The sequence below is a fragment of the Trichosurus vulpecula genome, chromosome 5 (assembly GCF_011100635.1).
Source record: "Trichosurus vulpecula isolate mTriVul1 chromosome 5, mTriVul1.pri, whole genome shotgun sequence".
NCBI lineage: Eukaryota > Metazoa > Chordata > Mammalia > Diprotodontia > Phalangeridae > Trichosurus > Trichosurus vulpecula.
Window position 1 is genome coordinate 180,698,607 of NC_050577.1, and position 22,648 is coordinate 180,721,254.

General features: G+C 34.7%; 1 protein-coding gene across 1 annotated transcript in view; it reads left to right on the forward strand.

Annotated features, from left to right (window-relative positions):
- SOX5 (SRY-box transcription factor 5) overlaps positions 1-22,648 on the forward strand; it is a 491,049-nt gene that overhangs the window by 60,493 nt on the left and 407,908 nt on the right. Inside the window, exon 2 of the mRNA XM_036761148.1 lies at positions 13,202-13,328. Coding sequence (XP_036617043.1) covers positions 13,203-13,328 — 126 coding nt within the window. The 5' untranslated portion in view covers position 13,202. The remainder of the gene's footprint in view (positions 1-13,201; positions 13,329-22,648) is intronic.

Sequence of the window (22,648 nt, forward strand, 5' to 3'; positions counted from 1 at the left end):
AGTGCAATAAAGGCCACATCATTTAGTACAACAGATTTCTTTGAAAACTTCTGAATCATGTATTGAAAATGAATTTTATAAAGAGTGTCTGAAAAATATTTTAATAATCCAACTCTCATTGGAAGATATTTTGGCTTTAGAGAAAATAGCATTTAAACAGTATTCTGAGCCATTCTTTGCCATATCCTGAATGGTGAATTTTAATATTTATCAATGTGTGTGAAAATTTGTGCATATGTCAGCAACATAATAATAATAATAATAATAATAATAATATATGGACAGATATACTTTTACTTTCATCCTAAAACTCTCATATGTATGCTTAACATTTACCATTTTAGTAATCTATTATAGATATTCATGATATGATGTATATGTGTATGTATACATATATACATATATGTATATAGCAAATTGGTCAAAATTTACTATATAGAGAGGATTGTATACATATATTTCTATATACATAATTTAGTGAATAAAGTAAGTTTTGGCTCATTTTTATTCTGCTGTTTTTAAAAAATTACTCATTTCAATTGCTTTTAAATAACTTTTACTCCTCATGTCTGTGGATAAATTCATTCATATTGCCTTTTTTCACTATCAACTTAATTCTGTGTTCAACTTTTTAAAAAAGCAACAATTCCTTTAGGTGACTGATAGGAATTAAATGCTGTTTCTAAGAGGAGAGACTGTTGTCTGAATTTTTTTTTATCTCCTTTGATTTCTCCCTTGTCGTTTTCTTCTGTTTCTGCACTTCAGCTTGTGGGTTCTTATTTATTCATCTTATGATAGCCTTCCATTACTACTTTATTGGGAAGCCAGATAAGGATTTTTGAAGTAGTTCAGTTAGTAGATTGATGCTTGTAATAGAAGGGCAAGTTCTGTATTTGAATGAAAAGTGGTACTACTTATTCCTGAAGGAAGAATGAGTAAGTTTAATGAACTACTTGATATGAACTTCTACTACAACCCAGTGACAATAAAGAACAAAGAAAGGATCAGCCTTTGTTTTGTTATTCAGTTACCATGAAAGCTTCTTGGTTGAGCATGCTTTCTTTGGATTTTTTTTTTAGTGGTTGTTCATTTTTTAATTAATAAAGTTACTTTTAAGATTCAAAGAAAGAATTCACTTTCTGCTGATTTAATGGAATGTTTTTCATTCATAAAAGTTTTAAATAGATTGAGTCATAAGTAACTATTCCTTATTACTCTGTCATTCATAAACAATACATAGGTATTTGTATACCTGGTGCATCCAGTTTGTCTTCTTTCAGTTAAAATATAGAATCAAAAATATATTAAATAACTCTGTGCTTTTATTCTTAGTCCCATGAATTGTTTGTCATTTTAATTCTTTAAAAAAACATTTTCTAGTTTAGTAAACTTGATTACAAGTCTAAAAGCATGATAAAAATGAAGTTGGTAAGAATGGGATGGCATACACTATGTCAAAATTAGTAATAAAATGGTTTTTTTTAATTATAGAAATTATTTCAAGAACACAAGTGTCTAAAATTGAATTAATAGCATCTGGATATTATTTAAAACATAATCTTTGTTGTACATCTGTATTTAATATCTAGTACCCACATAAACATGCTTAATTTTGCTCTTATGCCTATGTTATTGCTAGGGTTGTTTCCTTTGCCTGTAAAGCCCTTCTTTTGATAAATATCTTTATTTCATTTCATGGAATAGGAAAGGAGCACAGCTTAATACCTTATATTCATCTGGCAGGAAGATGAAGAGATTTTAAGTGTATGTTTAAGGAAAAAATAGAAAAATCAGAACATATAGAAAGGGGAGTGCGTGAATTTTTTGAAAGAGACTTACAAATAGAGTTCAAGGTATATGTCATTAGAAAAATAATGACTGTATTTCATAAAATATTCTCCATTTTCGTAAATCTATAGGAGGAGTTTTTGTCTAGTGTACCTAGAGTGGTTCTCCTGTAAATTTCTTTACTTGTGCTATTCCTCCTGCCTAGAATGCTTTTGCTTCTGTTCTCTGACTAAATCTGGCAGGTCATCTAAAGCCAACTCAGATTCCTCTGCTTCTTTCCAGCCTTCCAAAATGTGTTGGCTAGAGTCATACTCCCTCCTCTTACTATTCCAGCATGAAGTAATTCCATCAGTTATTCATTTTCTTTATTCATTCTCTTCATTTACTGCCTTGCTAGCTTTTCATATATTTATATGTTAACATTGTGGATTCCTTAAGGGTGGAGGTGGCATCTTATTTATATCTTTTACAACACTTTATACAGTGATTTGCACATACAAGGAACTCAATAAATATTGATTACTTGTTGATTTAACAGCAAAAGCTTCTTGATAGAATAGCTTATCTTTAAGCACTTTTACTAATTTAATGTAGACAACAAGAAAGATAACGACAACATTTGGAAACAAAAGATACAGTGTAGTTTTGGATAGTGTAGTAGAGTGTTAGACTTGCCATCAGGAAGATCTTCCTCAGGCACTAGCTGTGTAACCCTGGATACTTAACTTCTCTTAGCTCTATTTTCCTCATCCTTAAAATGGGGATAACAATAACTCCTACTTCCTTCCTACCAAATAAGATAACATGTGTAAAGGAATTTGCAAACTTTAAAGCTTTATGTAAATATTAGCTATAATTGCCATCAGTATCCTATATTCTCAGGTAGATACGTATTTAGTGTTAACATGGATATCTTAAAGTACTAAAATACATCTATGATCTTGAATATTTGAGACTTTTCTACAACAATGCAGATCCAAATCCATCCATGCTTACCTGTCCTCTACAACTCTTGTCAATGGTCTCCAACAGGTTCACTACAGGGGTCCTGCACACCATTCTACAGTCCTTATTTGCTTCTTCCTGACTATATGAGTCCAATGTGAGAATGCCAATAGAGTATTCTGGCTGTTCATCTACCATCCCTTGCCCTTGCCCCATGACCAGTCCATAGTCTCTTCCTACCATAATCTTCTATTTCTGTTTTTCTTTGAACCTCTCCATTGTTTATATGTTGTAGCCCACTTATATCTACCATGAGACCTTCCATTTCCCTCCATAGAAGAATTCATTTTTAATTATTTAGGGGTTGTTATATTCTATTTTTTGCTGCCATATAGTCACACTAGTAGAATATTGGAATTAAAAAGATTAGCCTTTATTTTGGTGGAAAACATGGAGTGATTAATTTCCTGAAGGTAATCTAGGCTACTTTTCTTCTTTTTCAACTCCAGATGCAATTTGTTCACTCATAGTGTCAAAGATTGTATACATACTAATGGATAAATTTAATAATTTTTCCATCCAAATGCATGCCATAATCTAGGCAACAGACATTCTTTAACTAATTGAACTTTTCTGCATGGATGGTTGGACCAAATTCTTTTGAATGATTACACAGATCTCTTCTAGGAAGTTATGCAATGTTCCAGTGCTAGGCAAAATATCTTCTACAAAATAGAAGACCTCACCCTCCACAGAAAAACCCACCCAACTTGGACTCTAGATTGTATATCCATCACAATGGTGAACACCTTGGCAAACATACATCTCCCTAATTTTATGCGCCATCTCTTTATCATCAGAGAGTCATTGAACAGGATTATTTCAGCTGCTGTCTTTCAAAGGATCCTGAATGATTTTGACGTGAATATGAGATACCTTGTTGGAAAAGACCTATTGACATGGCATTTTGCTCTATCAAATCTCTTTTTTCATTTTCAATCAACAAAAAGCCCAATGAGATCTTATATTTGCTATTTCATTCAGTTCTCAAATTGTAAAGATACAGTCCATTATTAAATATAATTTGCAAAAGTTTGCTTGTTCCCTAATAATAACCTCATGATATCCTCAGTCCATACATAGATGACTCACACATTGATTTCATATAGGTGAGAGAGTAGACATGAAGCTTAGTTAGTAGTTGTCAATATATTCTCAATCAACATTTATGGATTATTTTTCTGAGATAATTTTTTTCTCCACCCTTTAATATCTTCCCCACCTTCAAATACCTTGTATAGCAATTCTTCAGCTCTCTCACAATTGTGTCTACTTTAACACAGATGTTTTATTTATAGATCTATGCAAATACATATATATATACATATATACTTATATATATATATACACATATTTATGTGTGTATATATAAGTATATATACATATACATTTATATAAAATATGCAAATATATGAAACATATTTAAACATGTGTGTATATATATATATATATATATATATTTGTACATCCATATATCCATATACATTCTTGTGCAAATATGGCCACTTTTCCTGCCTTTATCTTCTTTAGTGCCATTTATGCCTCTCCCTTTATGCACATCCTGAACTGCAGGGCAAGTTTCCAGTGTAGAAGTTCTGCTGGTTTTGATAGCAAAAATTGTTATAATTATCTTTAGAGATCTTTTCTGTTTCACCAAATTTGTTGTCCTATTATTTTTTATCCTGAAATGTCCTTAGGCAGGTTTCTTGCCAATCTTATTTTAAAGGTTTCTTGTCAATCTTGCTTTAAAGGCTTTACTTCTCCTTTGCTTCTCTTCATTTTATAGGACACTTGCTCAAAGTCTTCTAAGATTTTACAAACAATTTTTATTCTAAATTGATGTTGCTTTTCACTATCATCTCCTGTGACTTGTCAAATAAGCCAAATGTTGGCTGACCAATAACCTTTATTTACTGTTATTCTTAATGCTATGACATTATATTTAGAGCAGTTAAATGTCTATATAAAATTATTGCAATTTGTGTCCATGACATTCCAATCCATTTCCTGTTTCCCAGTTACAATTACTTGCTGAAATAATTCTGGATTGAGGTATTTCAAATGTGTGTTATATATTTTCTCGTTACTATTCTGCCACCTTTGTTTTTTTTTTTTTTTACTAATTTTTATTTTGTTCTTAAAGCTTAAAATTTTAAGGATAAATGTGATCATGGATTAAATTACAAATATTTATTGAGATTTTATTGTATGACAGCAACATGTCAGGGGCTACAGCAATACAGATAAATGTAGAATATACCCCTAGGAACTTACAAAGAAATGAGAGTTAACAACTAGAGGGGATGTAATAAGGTAATAAATTTAACAAATATTTCTATTTAGCAAACATGCATACCCAAGGTGAGAGGAAGCCTAGGTAGTGGTTGAGGCAACTGTTGGCCAAGTGGATAGAGCACTGAGCCTGGAATCAGGAAGTTCTGAGTTCAACTTAGGCCTCCAACACAAGTTGAACAAGTCATTCAACTTCTATTTGGCTTAATTTATTCAACCTTAAGACAGCTGAATGATAGTATCTACCTTCAGAATTGTTGTGAAGTTCAAATGAACTATTTGTAAAAAGCACTTAACACATTGTAGGCACTATATAAATGCTTATTCCCTACCATCTCCAGTAGGTGAAGCACTTCACTTTAAATCAGAAAGAACTATCTTCACATCCCACCTCTTACCTTTGTGACTGTGGGAAAGTCATTTAACCCTCTCCAAAGATTTGAGTAACTTTTTTCTTTTGCTTTCTTTTCTTTTAATTTGTTTATTAGTTTTCAACACTCACTTTTATAAGATTTTGAATTCCATTTTTTCTCCCTCCCTTGTTCCCCTCCTCCCTCCCCAAGACAGCAAGCAATCTGATATAGACTATACATGTACAATCATATTAAACATATTTCCACATTAGTTATGTTATGAGAGAAGAATCAGAACAAAAGGGAAAAACTATGTGATAAACTCAGGTAACTTTCTATGACTATGTTAGAGACAGTTGGCATTCCAGGGCTCACATATGGGTATCCTAAGCCTGTGACCATTAATCACTGAATATACAAGGTGCTGTGATGGGTACTAGAGATATAAAGATTTTTAAAATGACAGTCCTCAAACTTTTTATAAATATAGCTTCTGGGAATGTGGAAAAGTTATTAAAAATAATAATGCTATAATATTATTAAGTGACTAGTAAAGATCAAACAGAGTAGAGTGTGATTAATTGCCTAATCACGATGGATAGAACACTGGGCTGGGAACCAGGAAGACTCCTCTTTCTGAGTTCAAATCCAATTGCATACACTGAGTAGCTATGTAACCAGGGCAAGTAACTTAACCCAGGTTGCCTCAGTTTCCTCATCTGTAAAATGAACTGGAGAAGGAAATGGGAAACCATTCTAGTATCTTTACCAAGAAAACCCCAAATGAGATTATGGAGAGTTGGACATGAGTGAACAATATTATGAAAAATAACATCATGGAATTAGTGCTGCTACCTGTATCACAGATGCTTTGCAAACTTTAAAGTTCTATGCCAATGTGTTATTATTGTCCAGAGTAAATGTAAATTACTCAAGAACATACATTTAAAAAGGCAGTTTATTCTAGAATCTGTAGCTGTGGATAGTTCTTTAGAACACAAGGGCCTTATTTACAGTTCTTTCAAAGGTTAACTATAATTTTTAGTCAAATTATTTAACTTTGGTGTCTCCATGTGTGTTTTTACACATTTTTAATTTCTTCTGAGGTATATGTAAAGCCTTATTAAATAGCACTTACAAAATCCCTTCAGATCAAAAGTGTTAGAGGAAAACAATTTTGCTAGCATTTAATAATAATAACTAGCATTTGTATCATGCTTTAACATTTTAAAGCACTTTAGAAACATCTCATTTTGTCTTCACCACAACCCTGTGGTACTATTATCTGCATTTTACAGATGAGGAAAGTGAGGCAATTAAGTGACTTACCTAAGGTCACACAGCTAGTAAATACAAGGCTAGATTTGAAATCAAGTCTTCCTGACTATTTATATCCAGAGCTCTACCCAGGGTATCCCTTACCTGTTAATGGATTCAGCTAAGCCAAATTTCATTAAAAAATACATTGATATTATTTTCTAGTCATAGACATGCTGTAAGAATGGCACAATTATTGTTTATCCATGTAGGAAACACCTGGAAGATTGCAACTTTAATTAATAATTATGGTATCAGCATGAGACTCTAGTATCATACAGATACCTTCAAGGTACTTTCCAACCCACACTGAGGACTTGAAGAAGCTCTAAGATCAATTTGTCCATCTGAATCAGTGGGACACTTGGGCGTTAGGGACACCAAAGTCAACATGAGTACAAGAAAGAAAGGGAAGGAGTTCATCGTCAGGTCAAATTGTCAGGTCAGTGGGATTCAGGGTTGGATATTTCTAGCTCTCCTTTATTTCCAGGATAGGCCCTATCAGCTGTAGGAAATTTATTTGAGGTGAAACTATTTTAGTCCATACTCCACATACTCTAAATTTTCTCTGACACTAATCTTATATATGTCAAATGCATCCTGACCTTTGTACCTTTGCCCTCAGAACTTTAGTGAGATAGATTGATCAAATATTTTGAATATATGAATGAATTTTGAAATTTCAATTAGGCATATTTCTAGAAATTATTTTGTTGTCTGATGACTTTTCTTATATCAGTTACATAGGGTGTGAAAACTGAAAAACTTGTTCAACTTAGCTATATAAAATGCCTATTATTCTCTCTAGAATAAAGAATATTTCCTCTGTATCTAGGCAATGATGGGGATTTTGAGAAACAGCAATAGCTCATACTTGAGTTTTATTTTAAGTTTTATAAAGTACTTTCCTCAAAACAATTATGAAGTAGATAGTTCAATTATGACTTCATTCTACAGATAAGGAAACTGAGGCTGACAGGTAAAGGACTTGCTAGGGTCACATAATTAGGAAATGCTAGAGCCAGGACTTGAACCCAGTCTTTTTGAAGGGTTGCTGTGTTAAAGGTTGTACCTATCTGTTGTAGGATCAAATGGGATAAAAATTGAAAAGGGCTTAGAACAGTGCCGAGCACATAGTAAGTCCTATGTAAAGGTTAATTATTATTATTTGGCATACCCTCACACCAGATGTGCTAGTCTTCCCTATACACACTTTGTCAGGGCTGCTCATTCACCTTTGGTGTCCACCTTTACTCAGCTCTCACCTGTGACTCCAAGAAGCTGTAGCACATGTAGTGGCGACACTCCACTAAACTATCTCATCAGATGGGCTAAACCAGGCTGAGAGCAACCAACAGGCATCAAACCTGTCGATTGAGTTAGGGAGATGTCTACCCCAAGCATGTGAAGACTTTCTCTGATGGAATGGGTGGATAAGAACAGTTTGTTCAAAGGACCATGAAGGTGGCTGAAGCAGGCACTATGGAAAGCTTAGAGCTTGGTCAGGCATGGAAGATGCCAAGACCATCCATGGCACCCTGGGCCATTGTCACTGTTATCCTGACTTTTGTCCTGCCACTCAACTAAAGTGACTCAGGAAAAGAGAGTGAGGCTAAGGACTTCACTCAGTTCTGACTTACTTAAATGCAATTTAAGACTTCACTTGTGATATCTTCTTCCTATTCTTAAGAACAGATACCTAAATAGTATGGTGCAGAGCAAAGGTGCTGGACTTGGAATTAGGGGATGCAGATTCAGATGCTCTCACTTTGGCATTTGCCAGTTATGTGACCTTGGACAGGTCATTTGTCTGCTCTGAGCTTAAATTTTCTCACCTATAAAATTATCATGGTCCCTTTCAATTCTAAGATGTTAGCACTTAAATCTAGACTTTTATGAACTAAGGCAGATCAAAGAGAACAGAACTAGAACATACATGACTAAAATACTATAAATAAAATCATCTCTAATAGTGAATTCAGATTAAATATTATGAGCAATATTGGTTTCATAGAACAGATAATGAAGCACACTTCCCTCCTCTCATGAGAGTTTGTAGACCTGGGGGACAAAATATTGTCCACCGGGTAGAGTGCTCAGCCTGGAATTATGAAGACCTGAGTTAAAATCTGGACTCAGATATTTACCAGCTGTGTGACCTTGGACAAGTAACTTAAGCTTTTCTTGCCTCAGTTTCCTTATCAGTAAAATGAGTACAATAATAGCATGTACCTCCCAGGGTTTTTCGTGAGGATAAAACATAATATTTGTAAAATACTTTGCAAACCTTAAAGTACCAGATAAATGGTAGCCATTATTTATTACGTGCTGTCAGACAAGGTCTTGGTGTCAGTGGGTTTTGCTTAAATATTTTTCTTTGATACATGGAAGAGTTTTATCAGGGAGGGGTATATCAGAAAATGACTATGGCATAAAACACCAAGGGCATCATTAACATTTAAAAAAGAAATGTCTGGAGACATAGGGCTGAAACACTTTGTAGAGGTCTTTAAGTACCAAGCCAAGGAGCTTGTATTTTATTCTGGAAGCAATAGAAGAAATAGAATTTTCCCACCATGAGAACCATCCAAAAGTGGCTACACAACCCTTCATTGGTAATGTTCTACTAGGCATTTGTTTTCAACTACCGGGTTGTACTAGGTACCCTGTGAGCAATCTTCCATCTCCCAAGATTCTATGAAGAGGGGACTGCATCATGGGCTGAAACCCTGAGAGATACTTCTCAGTCTTAAACTAGCACCCCTTGCCCCCCTTTTCTTGTCTCCCCTCAGCTTCAGGGTTTGGCTTGCCTGTTCCTTTGGCACCAATGCTTCTTCTGCTTGAGGTTTCTTACCCAGATGTCCTATAGAAAGGGTCTCAGATTCACAGTTTCCTCTGCCCAGCTGCCTCTGGGGTAAAGGTAGAGACATTATTCATATTTTCTACAATTTTTCATTGCTAATAGTACAAAGAAATGGACAAGGATTCAAGTTAACACAAGGACAACATTATGAAGTTCTGAGATATCTTGAAAGAGTTCTCCGATCTTTAATGAATATAGTTACAGACCTGTTCATTTTAACTTTTTCCCCCTTTAATTGACATTCATGTTCATTTTTATGGACTTTCTAAGCTAGAAGGGACTTCAGAATGTAGAATGTCAGAGCTAGAAGGGACCTCAGAGACCATTTAATCTAGGCCCTCATTTTTACAAGGGAGGAAACTTGCCCAGAGAGGGCAAGTCAGTTAACCAAAGTTCAGCAGTAATTGACAGAGCCAGAATTTGGACCCAGTTCATCTGACTTCACCTCCCAGGTTCTTCCTGCTATCTACACTTCTCTCTGAGACCAAATTTCCTACTCTGTCTCTTTTTATTACAGGGGATGATGTTGCTGGATTACTGCTCCATTCCACTTTGATCACAACGCAGAGTTATACCCCTATCTCATCCCACCCATCAGTCTTACATCCCTTGAGACAAGGGCGGTGGGGGGCATTAGGTATTATGTGTGTCTGTGTGTGCATGTATGTATGTATACACAAAGCAAGCCACATACAGGATTAATAGGAAATAATTAACAGAATTAAGCCCTGGAATTAAAAGGGGTTGGTGAAGGCTTCCTGTAAAAGGTGGGATTTTAGATGGGACTTAAAAGAAGCCAGGGAGTTAGAGCCAATTCAGAGCCAAGGAGGGAGAATATTCAAGGCCTGGTGGACAGCTAGAGAGAATGCCAAGAGCATAGATACGGAATGTCTTGTTACCGAACAGCCAAGAGTCCAAGTGTCACTAGATCAAAGAGTACATATTGGGGAGTAAGATATAAAAAGACTGGAAAGGTGTCAGACAACTGGGTTATGAAGAGCTTTTAGAAGAGCCAAGCAGAGCATTTTTTTTTATCCTGGAGGCAATAGGAAGTTTATGGATGACATGATCAGACCTGTACTTTTGGAAAAGCACTTTAGTGACTTAATGGAGGAAGAACTGGAGCACAGAGATACTTGTTGCAGGCTGACTTGCCAGCAGGCTATTGCAGTAATCAGATGTGAAGTGATGAGGGCATATACGAGGATGGTCGCAGTATCAGAGGAGAGAAAGGTACATATTTGAGAGAAGTTACAAAGGTGAAATCAGCAGATCTTGGTAACAGCTTGGATGGGGAGGTAGGGTGGGGTGACAAATAGTAAGGAGTCAAAGATGACTTCTAGGTTGCAAGACTGAGGGAGTGGGAGGTTGATGTTATCCTCTACAGTAATAGAGAAGGTAAGAGGTGGGGGTGGTTTAAAAGCAAAGAAAATGAGTTCCATTTTGGACATATTGAGTTTAAGAAGTCTACTGGACATGCAGTTTAAAATGTCTTAAAGGCAATTGGAGATATGTGATTGGAGGTCAACAGAGATTAGGCCAGGAAAGGTAGGTTTGAGTATTATGAGTATAGAGATTGCAATTAAATCAATGGGAGCTGATGAGATTACCAAGTGAAGTATAGAGGGAGAAGGGGAAAGGGCACAGGACAGAACCCTGAGAAAAACCTTCAGTTAGAGGGCATGATCTGGATAGGATCCAGCAAAGGAGACAGAGAAGGAGAAGTCAGACAGGTGAGAGGAAAACCAGGAGAGAGTGGTATCCAGAAAACCTAAAGAGAAGACAGTGATCAACAGTGTCAAAGGCTGCAGAGAAGGGAGATGTGAAGGAGAAAGAGATTAAGAAAAGGCCATTGGATTTGGCAGCTAAGAGATCTTTACTAACTTTAGAGAAAGCAGTTTTGATGGAATGATAAGGTTGGAAACCAGATTGGAAGGAGTTAAGAAAAGAGTGAGAAGAAAGAAAGTGGAAGTACCTCTTGTAGATGGCCTTTTCAAGGAGTCTAGCTACAAAGGCAGAAGGGATATAGAATAACAATTGAATAGGATCAAGTAAAGGTTGTTTTGTTGTTGTTTTCAGGATGGGGATACATGGGCATGTCGGTAGGCAATAGGGAATAAATTAGCAGAGAAGGGGACACTGAAAATAAGTGAAAGCGTGGGCAAAGGGGATAGTCTATTGAAGGAGAAGGGCTGGGATAGCTTGAGCAAGTAGTAGAGGGGTTAGCCTTGCTAAAGAGTAAGGCCATGTCATTATATGAGGTGGGGATCAGAGAGGAGAATGTGACAGGAAATTCATCTTTATGTTATAATGAGGAATCAGAGAAGAATTTAATAAAGACCAGCGATTAGTAATTTTTAAAAGTATTTTTAATGTCTTAAAGCAAAGAGTTCTTTCTTTACATCCTTTCCTTTGTTCTAAGATAAGAGTACATGTTTCTTTGATCTTCTTTGTGTGTGTGTCTGTGTGTATATATGTATGTATGCATGCACCCAGGGTTTCTAATTCTTTCAAGACTGGGTTAATTTTAAATATTTTGATGGAGGTCTTGTGTTGTGTTATCTCAAGCCCCTTTCTCCATAAAACTTTTATTCTGAGAAATATTAACATTTCTGTTTAAATATTGTTAGTTCCTTGATAATATTCTGAATCTGATCAAAGTTTGAAGAAAAATTTTCTTGTCTATTTTGTGGAAGAAACCATATAGCTCTCTACAATATCAAGCTTAGTTTATTAAAATAAAACATTTTTTCTGCTTTCCTTTTTTCTAATTTCTGTATTTCTAGCAATGAGCACATCAATTCTAAGAATATAAATATAACTATTCTAACCTTAGCTTTAAAAAATTAAAATAATCCTACTTCTTTTATTATATATCTTTTACAACTGAGAAATTAGAGCTAAATGCTAAAGTAAAAGGTTTATGGCATTCTCAGACCTTGAAAGTACAACTAAACTGACAATATTTCAGAAACAGTTTAAATATTTGTGGCATTGTGGCATTAGTGGTATTCAGACATACAAACTTTTAAAGGGATATTTAAATATCAAACTCTTGAGATCACCTATCACTGACTACTGTTTTTGCTTTTTTACAATAATCTTAATTTTAACATAACTCAAATTCCTGATAATAGCAAGCATTTTGGGTTTTGGTTTTTAAAAATAAAAGAAATTATTAATGTCATTTCTCCCTCTCTGAACAGCAGTGTTCGTTATTCACAGATTCTGTCTTCAATAAGGCCTATCAAAGTGTAAAACTAGATGGGTATTTTTTTTTCCTTTAAAAAGAAATGGTCTTTCATTATGCAGTGTTCTTAGGTGAATTTTCTTGTTTAAGAAGCCAGAATACAAGAGAGTGCTATATTAGTGTATTATTCTCACAACAAACAAGCACTGTTCTGTTGCTACCTGCTTGGCCATTGTTTCTGATTGTGTATGCTTTGCAGTGGTATTTGGATGGTTTCCTGCTCTCTGCCAGCACAAAAAGGCATTTCTGTTACAATGGCCCCTAACCACACAATGACGGCATTAAGGATTTATATGGAGGTTTCATTATTTTCTCCTCTTTTGTTCCTTCCAGGATGTCTTCCAAGCGACCAGCCTCTCCGTATGGGGAAGCAGATGGAGAGGTAGCCATGGTGACAAGCAGACAGAAAGTGGAAGAAGAGGAGAGTGACGGGCTCCCAGCCTTTCACCTTCCCTTGCATGTGAGTTTTCCCAACAAGCCTCACTCTGAGGAATTTCAACCAGTTTCTCTTCTGACGCAAGAGAGTTGTGGCCATAGGACTCCCACTTCTCAGCACAACACAGTGGTAGGTTTTCTTGTGGTCTTTTGTCCTTACATTCATTCTTGGACCAATCTGCTCCTATAGTAGCTTGGCATCCAGTCTTCTACTCTAAATAGGATGTTGTTAAAAGTCCTATATAACACCATGATAATATGAAATACTAACTTAACTTTTCTAAAAGTTATGAAAAACTATCTTATGTTGATATCATAGTATATTCATTTACTTAAGTCCATCTAAAACTATATTTAGGAGCAATGTGCTATAATTTAGCATAAGTTTGAACTTTCTTATGAATTCTGTCCTTGTTTTAGCCTTTTGTGCTTATATCGAATTCAAATCCAGGCTTAGGTCCGAAGTAAGAATATACTCTCTGTCTCTCTACATCTATACCTGCCTATCTGTAGATAAAAAAATAGATGCACACATATAAATATCCACACCCACACATGTATACAAACTAATATATACATACACGCACGTGTGTATGTGTATCTACATGTATACTACGTATCTCCATAATTCATAAATTTTCTTGTAGTTATTTAATGTGTTAACCAAAATTTTGCTTTGTGTAAAACATTTTATTTGTAAGAATGACAGATGACCAACTTTAAAAGTGCTTTTAAACATTATACTACCCTCAAAAAGCTCACAATGCAATTCAGGAGACAAACTGTACATAAATTATAAATTTAAAAGTTGATATTTATAATGGAAGTTGCAAATTGCAGTGGTTCCTATGAATAATTATTACAGAATCTAGTTGCAATGAGGTTTGAAATATAGTCATACATGGAATGTGGTTCAAATTTGCCTGGGTCATAAATCTAGAGCTTTTTACAGGTGAGGAAACTAACACATAGAGGTTAAGTGACATGTCCATTGTCACACAGATTGTTACCATTAGAGAGAAATTTGAACCCAAATATCCTGCCTCCAGGCCCACTGATCTTTCCATTGTACCACACTGTGGGCCAACACACCTGTCCAATGGCACTCTAGCCATGCCTGTGGTTAGAATTTTAACATCATTTTAACAATGATGAATTAATATTTTTTCCTAAATTACATCTTTACATCCCTAACTTAAGTTCCTTAAATTCTCTACATTTATGTCCATGTAGAGTTATGTTAGAATAAGACATTAAGAGATCTGCAATCAAATATCTTAATTTTCCAAGTGAAAAACAAAAAGCTGATAGAGGTTACATATGGCGTGTGAAATGTCAAACATCTATTTCATGGCAACACAAGGAGTAGAACCTCAGTGTCCTGACTCATAATCCAATTTTTTCTTCCACAATATTACCTCAAATGCCTTATTTCTTTTTCCTTGACAAAGTTCTATCTATATATTTGGTTCTTTGGATAATAATGCAACCATTCAACAATTTCCCATAAAGACATCCTTAGAGTACAAGAATTTATGATGATTGCCAAGGACCTGGCACTTCCCAGGGAAAGGAGGAAAGAAATTACTCTACCACCTAATGCAAAAAAGATCCTGGACATTCATACATATAGTTAACTTGCCACCAAGACCCTTGGCTGGTAGACAACAAGGTTCCCTAAATAAGGCAATATGTTTTAATGGAAACAGCACTGATTCCGGATTGAGAAGGACCAGGTTCAAATACCACCTAATTTTGTCTTAACTTTGTCACTTAATCTCCCTAGGCCTCAGTGCCCTCATCTGTAAAATGGTAGCATTGGAATAAATGCCCTCTAAGGTACTTTTTAACACTCCTTCTCTGATCCTTACCACATTCTTTATACCCCTTAGGATGAATACTGTGTGTTGTGGAATTTAAACTTTCTTTTCTTCTTGAATATTGACCTAGTTATTAATTATAGCCATGTTTCTCTCAATTAAAAAGTTGTTGCATGGGAGTTTAGAATGTAATTTACTCTAGATCTTACCAACTTGTAGGTTTGGCCTTGAATGACTTCAATCAGTTTTGTCGGATCCTTCATGGTGGGTTTTGCGCACAGATCATGATAATGGGTTAAAAAGAATCACATCTCTTCTACCAGGTGTAACTTAATAAAATTCAAACATTGATTGAGGTTATAATAATAATTTTCATTTATATGAGACTTTGAAGTTTACAAAGTGCTATACACATATGATGATATTTCAGAGTAATAGCCCTGTTAGGATTATTAGCCCCATTTCACAGATGCTTGCAAATCTAAGAAGTTGAGTGAGTTGTTCATGGTAATACTGCTAATAAATATCAGAGGGACAATTTGAATGTATGTCTTCCTGTTTCCAAACTACTTATTATATGCAGAGTATTGTGCTAGGTGCCTGGACTACTTTTAAGGGACTTATGGTCTAAGAAATTGTTTTAAAAGAGTTTTAAGGGAGATAATGGTGATAGTGATGGTAATGGTGACAGTGGGTGGTGGTGGTAGCAGTAGTTGTGGTTCCTATAGTTGTGATTGTTTGTGTCCACATTGGAACACAATCTCACTGAATCCTCTGAATCTTATGTTGTTCGAGTAGGAATTTAGGAGTACTTCTCTCTCAGGTTTTTGCCCCCGAGAAAACATGTAAATTTCATCTTGTGCTTTCTTGTTTTTATTTTTCCAAAATGTAATTCAGTCTCTATTTTTCTTGTGCACTCATTGCCCTTACTATTGGTCAATTAGCATCAACAGTAGGGTTGGTCTTTTTCAGCCTTTCTTGTTGGTACACCACAATCACCAATATTTTTTGGCTCTTCTTCAACAACAATTCTTGTTTTGGGTATGATTAGGGTTGATTTGCTTGGTCTTGCATATGACTATCCAAAATATGCCTTAATGCCAACTGACAAGGATATTTATAGGCATCAGCAGGGATCGTGGTAAGTTTGGAGGCGAATGAAGTGGCAGCATCAGGAGCAGCTGGGAAGCTGTGTCCTAACCATTTTGGCACTCAGTCCCCATGTAGTTTCAGGGTAGTTCTGTGTGCTGGAATATTGTTTCAGTGACATATGTGATATGACCATTTTTGGTTATTTAATGATCAGCTGTCTTTTTTACTAAAATTTTGCCATGTCTTGGCCAAATTATATTTTGACTTCTTTGATTCCCCCTAAGCTAAGACAACTGCCCTGCCCCACTCAATGGATAGTGAAGATTCAGACCTTTTTTGCCTAGAGGTAGGCGCATAAATAAGTGGACTTTTTGAAATTGAAGTATTATAGTAATACGTATCAAAATTATCTACATTGTTGTTAGATTGGATGGCCTATTGCTGGAATGGATAAGGGGTTTGGAGAGAAGACCCTTAGATACTGTGATTTCATATATCACAATATTCTCTAGAACACTGTTATAATACTATTTGTGGTAATACCATATGTTCCTTCCTGAATTTGTGTATCAAAACTCACAGGACAACCAGATTCTTTTCTTAATGTCAAGCTTGCTATTCTCTCTCAGAATTTTTCACAACAACTTTTAAATTCCATGTTTTAGCTATACCTTCAAATTTTCAATCATCATAATGCTTACTTAAAGTCTAATATTCGGATAGCTAGTTTAGATGTTTTGATTTAGGGGAATGTGATTGTCTAGAAAAACAACTGCTGTTTAGGAGATGTGAAAATGCTTATAATGTGTAAAGATGCTATTGCTGCTTTTAAAAAGTCAGACTGATGTCTGACTTTTAGAATAGTAAATATGTTATTTTATATAGTGGGTTTTTAAAGAGATATTTAAATTTCTGGTGTACCTTTGTATATCCAGCTTAGCATAAGTTATTGTGATGGTACAATGCACAGTGTTGTGAACACCGGGGCCGTTATTGTGCCAGTTCTAATAATGAGAATTTCATTGTTTAGGGAGAGCAGTCTCCTACACTCTAAACAAAAGTGTAATTACTTTTGAACGATGTGGAATGTGCTCAGTTTAATAGCATGGAGAATAGATTCGCAAAGATTCAGATAAAGCAAGCTTGGAAGCCATATGTACAATGTGTCAGTATGAAATTATGTTAGTAGGCAGTATAATTCCACACACACACACATGCACGATTTCATACAGTTTATCTATAAACTGTTGTTTCTGTAAGGGATAGGCATGCTTATCTGAACAAGGCCAATTCAATTGAAACAAGGTGAAAGTGGTGACAAGTTTGTATTTGTTTTTTATGGTAAATTGATGTTTATCATACAATGAAATTACATTGTTACAAACATTACATTATAAATGTCATCACAAAATACCACATGAAAGCTGTTTCCATAGATATAATCCCAGGCTTGTATTTGAGAATGAGTTTTTCAATCTTTATACTTGCATTGTTTCAGACAATTTCCCCCAGAGTTGTCAGGAATGGGGACAAGTTTTTAAAAAAAGAATCATTTGGGGTCCGTGAAGCAGCGGGAGAAGTTACACAATACATCATTTCATCCTCTTCTCTAATTCTATTTGAATTTAGGGGGTCTGATTAAGAAGGGTAAAGTCATAATTCACAGGGTCTATGGTAAAGTGTTATTGTTGAGTTCAAAGTTAGCTACCTCTCGAGTAATGTATATGAACATATGGAGATTGGTGGCAGTCAGTCTGTTAACATTTATTGAACGCTCATTATTTATACAATATTGTATATCACATTATATGTGTATATATTATGCTAAATTTAGTGTATTAAGTATATATGTTATACTAAGTTTAGCCAGGAAGGCAAGTGTTTTCAGTACACGTTGTAAGGTTGGAAGGTTGGTTAGGGATGTTATGTACCTACTGAAGAAAAATAAGGGAGTGTGATAACTTTGATTTAAATGTGAAATAGAGGGGAGACAACCATCTTAGTTTAATTATTTTCACAGAAAACAATTATCAGGAAGGAATACATTTGGCCACTTATAATTTTTTAAAATTCTTTCAATGACTTCCCTGTGATTTTATACTTGAAAATACATTTACCTATGCCTCATGGACATTTCAGTAAATATATGAAACATTTTTATATATAAAATTTAAAATAAGTAATGCATGCTAACACAAATCTGTAGTAAATTGAACATATGTAAACATTATGAAGTTTTCAAAGTAATGTAAAGGTTTTTAAAACAAAATGCAATTAAATTAATAACTTTTCTATATATCTACATGTGGCAAAAATAAAGAACTGTAGATTTTATATTAATAGTAATGAAAAAGTTTTAGTAGTAACAGCACATTTCTGAGCCTTTTTGTTATTGTTCAGTCATTTTGATCATGTCTAATTATTAATTACCCCATTTGGGGTTTTCTTGGCAAAGATACTGGAGTAGTTTGCCATTTCCTTCTCCAGCTCATTTTACAGATGAGGAAACTGAGGAAAACAGAGTTAAGTGATTTGCCCAGAATCACACAGTTAGTAAGTGCCTTTTTCTGGATTTAAACTCAGGAAGTTGAGTCTTTCTGCCTTTAGGCTTGGCACTCTAACCACTGCACTACCTAGATGCCTTTATGATAATGTAGCAGTGTTTAATCCTTCATCTATATGTAACTCAGTGTTAAGTGTATATAATATTATTTTTCACTGCATGATGAATGTAAAATTGTTCTATTTATTATTATCATTACTAATACTGTATTTTCCACATTATCTCCAGTTTATCAAATAATACTTTGCATAAAACTATATGTATTGAGCATAATATTAATATTACTGTGGATTTAATGGAAATTTAGGTTGTTTTCAGAGGTCTGAAAATTTTTTACTAATTTTGACTTAAATGTTACCCTTACTTTGAATGTCTATATCACAGACACTATTGACATTATTATTATTGTAGTTTTAAGATTCCTGATAGAATATTGTGTGAAGACACTCCAGCAGTTGGAAGTGACAGGTGAGAAATATCTTGATGTGAAGCTCCTATAGAAAAAGGGGGAAAAGTGTGTTTGTGATTGGTGAAGAATTTGTACTATGTGCCTTTCCATGTGGAGCCAGGAAGAGAGTATATTCTTTGAACAATTTTATTTTTGTGTTTTTGATTCTGCTTTCTTCCCTCTGAATCTGTTTTTACATGCTTCTCTGAATTCTTCATATCCATCATCTCGAATGGTGCAGTGATACACCTTTACATTCTTGTGCTGCATTTTAAGTAGTCATTCCCTAGTAGATGGGTATTTGTTATTTCCTGTATCTTTTATACTATAAAAAGTGCTGCTATGGTTGTTCTGCTATAGATTGAACTTTTCTTTATGTCTTTAACCTGCTTGGTATATATATACCTAGTCACTGGAACAAATGGCATAGATATACTATTCCCTCACACCTTCTTTTTTTCTTTGTCATAATTCTAAATTGTTTTCCAGAATGGTTCAGGGGTGGGGAACCTGTAGCCTTGAGGCCACGTGTGGCCTTCTAGGTCCTCGGGTGTGGCCTTTTGACTGAGTGCAAGTTTACAGAACAAGTCCTTTTATCAAGGGAATTTGTTCTGTGAAGTTTGGATTCCATCAAAAGGCTGCACTTGAGGACCTAGAGGGCCACATGTGGCATCAAGGCCACAGGTTCCCCACCCCTGGGTTAAACCAATTCACTATATTTAAGAGAATGTAAATTATTTTAAAATTATTATTATTATTATTATTAATTATTATTATATTAACCTTTAAGAATAGTATCAGAAAGACTAAAGCCCAGAATGAGCAGAGAGGCTTAGGATAAAGGTACTTTTTTAAAGCATATTCAAACCAACAAGAAGTAAGGGCTATGCTTATTGCCTCACACAGATTATGTATTATTAACAAATGCTAGAGAGGGATCCTAACTACTCAACTTCTATTTTTCCTTTCTTTTTTTCTGCGAGTGAGGTTTCCCTTCAAAAGAGGCTTGGTGCAGTGGAAAGAGTTCTTGATTTAGAATCAGAGGGCCTGATCCCGCTGACTGAATCCCAGCTGTGCCACTTAACTAAATTTGTGACAGTGGTCCTAACTTCCCTAAGCCTCAATTCCCTCATTTGTGAAAGGTTAGGTGATTTCACAAGTCTGCTCCAGCTCTAAGATCCTATGAAATCAAAATGGTCAGGATAAGCATACTGAAGCAAAAATGAAAATCAAAGATAAGTTATATAGCAATGTCCTGATTTTCTGATTTAAATGAATTCAAGTCTCTAGCCATTGATAAATTAAAACCAAGGGTTAAATTAAAAAAAAACATACACTTGATGATGTATGGCCATTGAAATGCTGCCAGGAGTCTTTGATCAACTATTGGGAACAGCAAAAGTATATTAATATTGGAATTATCCAAATTTTGTACTACTTTTCAAAAATGGGATAAAGGTGAATTTTAACAACTACTTGGTGTTTATTCCTAGCAAAATTCTAGAATTATTAAGAAGATGACATCCATATTCATAAAAATAACTATGATTTTAGTATCTATCATGAATTTACTAAAGTTCATGACAAAACAACCTTATTTCCTTTTTTTAGTAGAGTAACTAGACTTGTTATCCTATCAAAAAGAAACTGTAATATTGAGATCTGACCTTAAGACCAAAAAGACCTGAGGCCAAGTCCACCCTTCAGAAAATATTGGCTGTCTGACTATGGGCAAACCATTTAGCTTCTCAGTACTCAAGGCAATTCTCTAAGACTGTTATAAAAGAAGTGCTGATTTGCACTGAGTGAGATTGTTACTACAGTAGTTCACTAAAGCAGTGAGCGGTCTACTTCAAAATCCTCATAACCCTCCCCTCACCCTTCCCCAAAAAGAAATAAAGAGAAAAAGGAAACTATACTGGTAGAGAAGGTAAATCATATGGAAGTAGTGTATATGGATTTCAGCAAGATATTTTCATATAGTCTTTCATGATCTGGGTCCCAGTTTTCTGTTAAATAGAGGAGGAAGTGCCTATTTCCTTTTCCAGAGGATATCTTTCACATACTTGTAAGCAGTTTTCATGTGTTCCTTAAAATTTCTCTTTTCAAGCCATGTACTTAAACGAGTCACATTCCTTCAATAGATTTGTCTTTCTGTGCCAGATGTGTGTGTGTGTGTGTGTGTGTGTGTGTGTGTGTGTGTGTGGTGTGTTTTCTTTCCTTTTGCTTAACTAGATAGATATCAGAGAGAAGTTACATGGTCACCTGTCTGGGATATTTTAGAGGAAATTCCCACATGGAGAAGATTTGACTAGATGCCCTCTCTGGTTTTTTTTTCAGTCTGATAATCTCTAATTTTGTTATTTTGGACATTATAGCATTTCCATTCTCATTTAAATATGAGGAAGGAAATTTGGGGTGGGGGTGCTAGTCTCTAATTCATGCTTAATTGTCTAAAGTTGCCTTTACAGCTTAATTATTTTTTCTTTTTCTGATGCCAACACCAACATGTTAATAACTTCTGGTAGTTGATTTTGTCCTGTCAGTGAAACTTATTGCTATGGATTTTCATCATTCTGAATGTTTTAAGGGTAAATAGAAGTGGCTTATTAATTGAGTTTTGAAGAAAATTATGAATATCAGAAATCTATAAATTTTGTGCACAATATTAATATTAATTTTGATGGCATTGTCCATATATTAAATTAATATCAGGAAAATAATAGCAGCAGTCATTGCTATTCCTCCTTGATAGTTACAAAGAGCAATGTCCTTAGTCAAAAGACAATGCACTCTGTAACATGAATGCCTGTTTTCTAGGTTGGAATATGATTGACTAACTTGCCATTGAATTTTAAGGTATTTCAACATTTGTGCTTACACTGTATTGTGTCTTTGCCATCACAACTGAGCACAATTTAGGCTACTCCATTCACATAAAAATATAAACCTTTCCCATATCTAGTAACCATTTTAAAAGTACAAATATCAACATTTATTTGTAGAGCTTGAGAAAAAATGCAGACTTAGAAAAATAATTAAGGGAATTGTAGAATTTACTTAGCAATTTCTTTTTACCAGTAGTACTCAGATGTTTCCTTTGTCATACATGAAGACATACCAAAATACTTTCTAGACTTCATAAAGAGACCAGTCAATAACAGAAAAAGTTTCCTTGTGTATTGAATATCTATCAGGAAAGCCAAAAAAAAACCTTTCATGTGAATGGGTATTTCCATAGGAAGGAAGTATCACACCAAATTCAAGGTAATATGCTAAACCCAGTGTATTTATTAAAATATAATTACTTTCATATGTTGTAAGGTGATGAGGGTGACTAATTTTTTATAGTAAGTAGAAAAGGAGTGATTTCATGATAATATAGCATGCTATCATATTTTGAGCATTTTTACCCATTATTT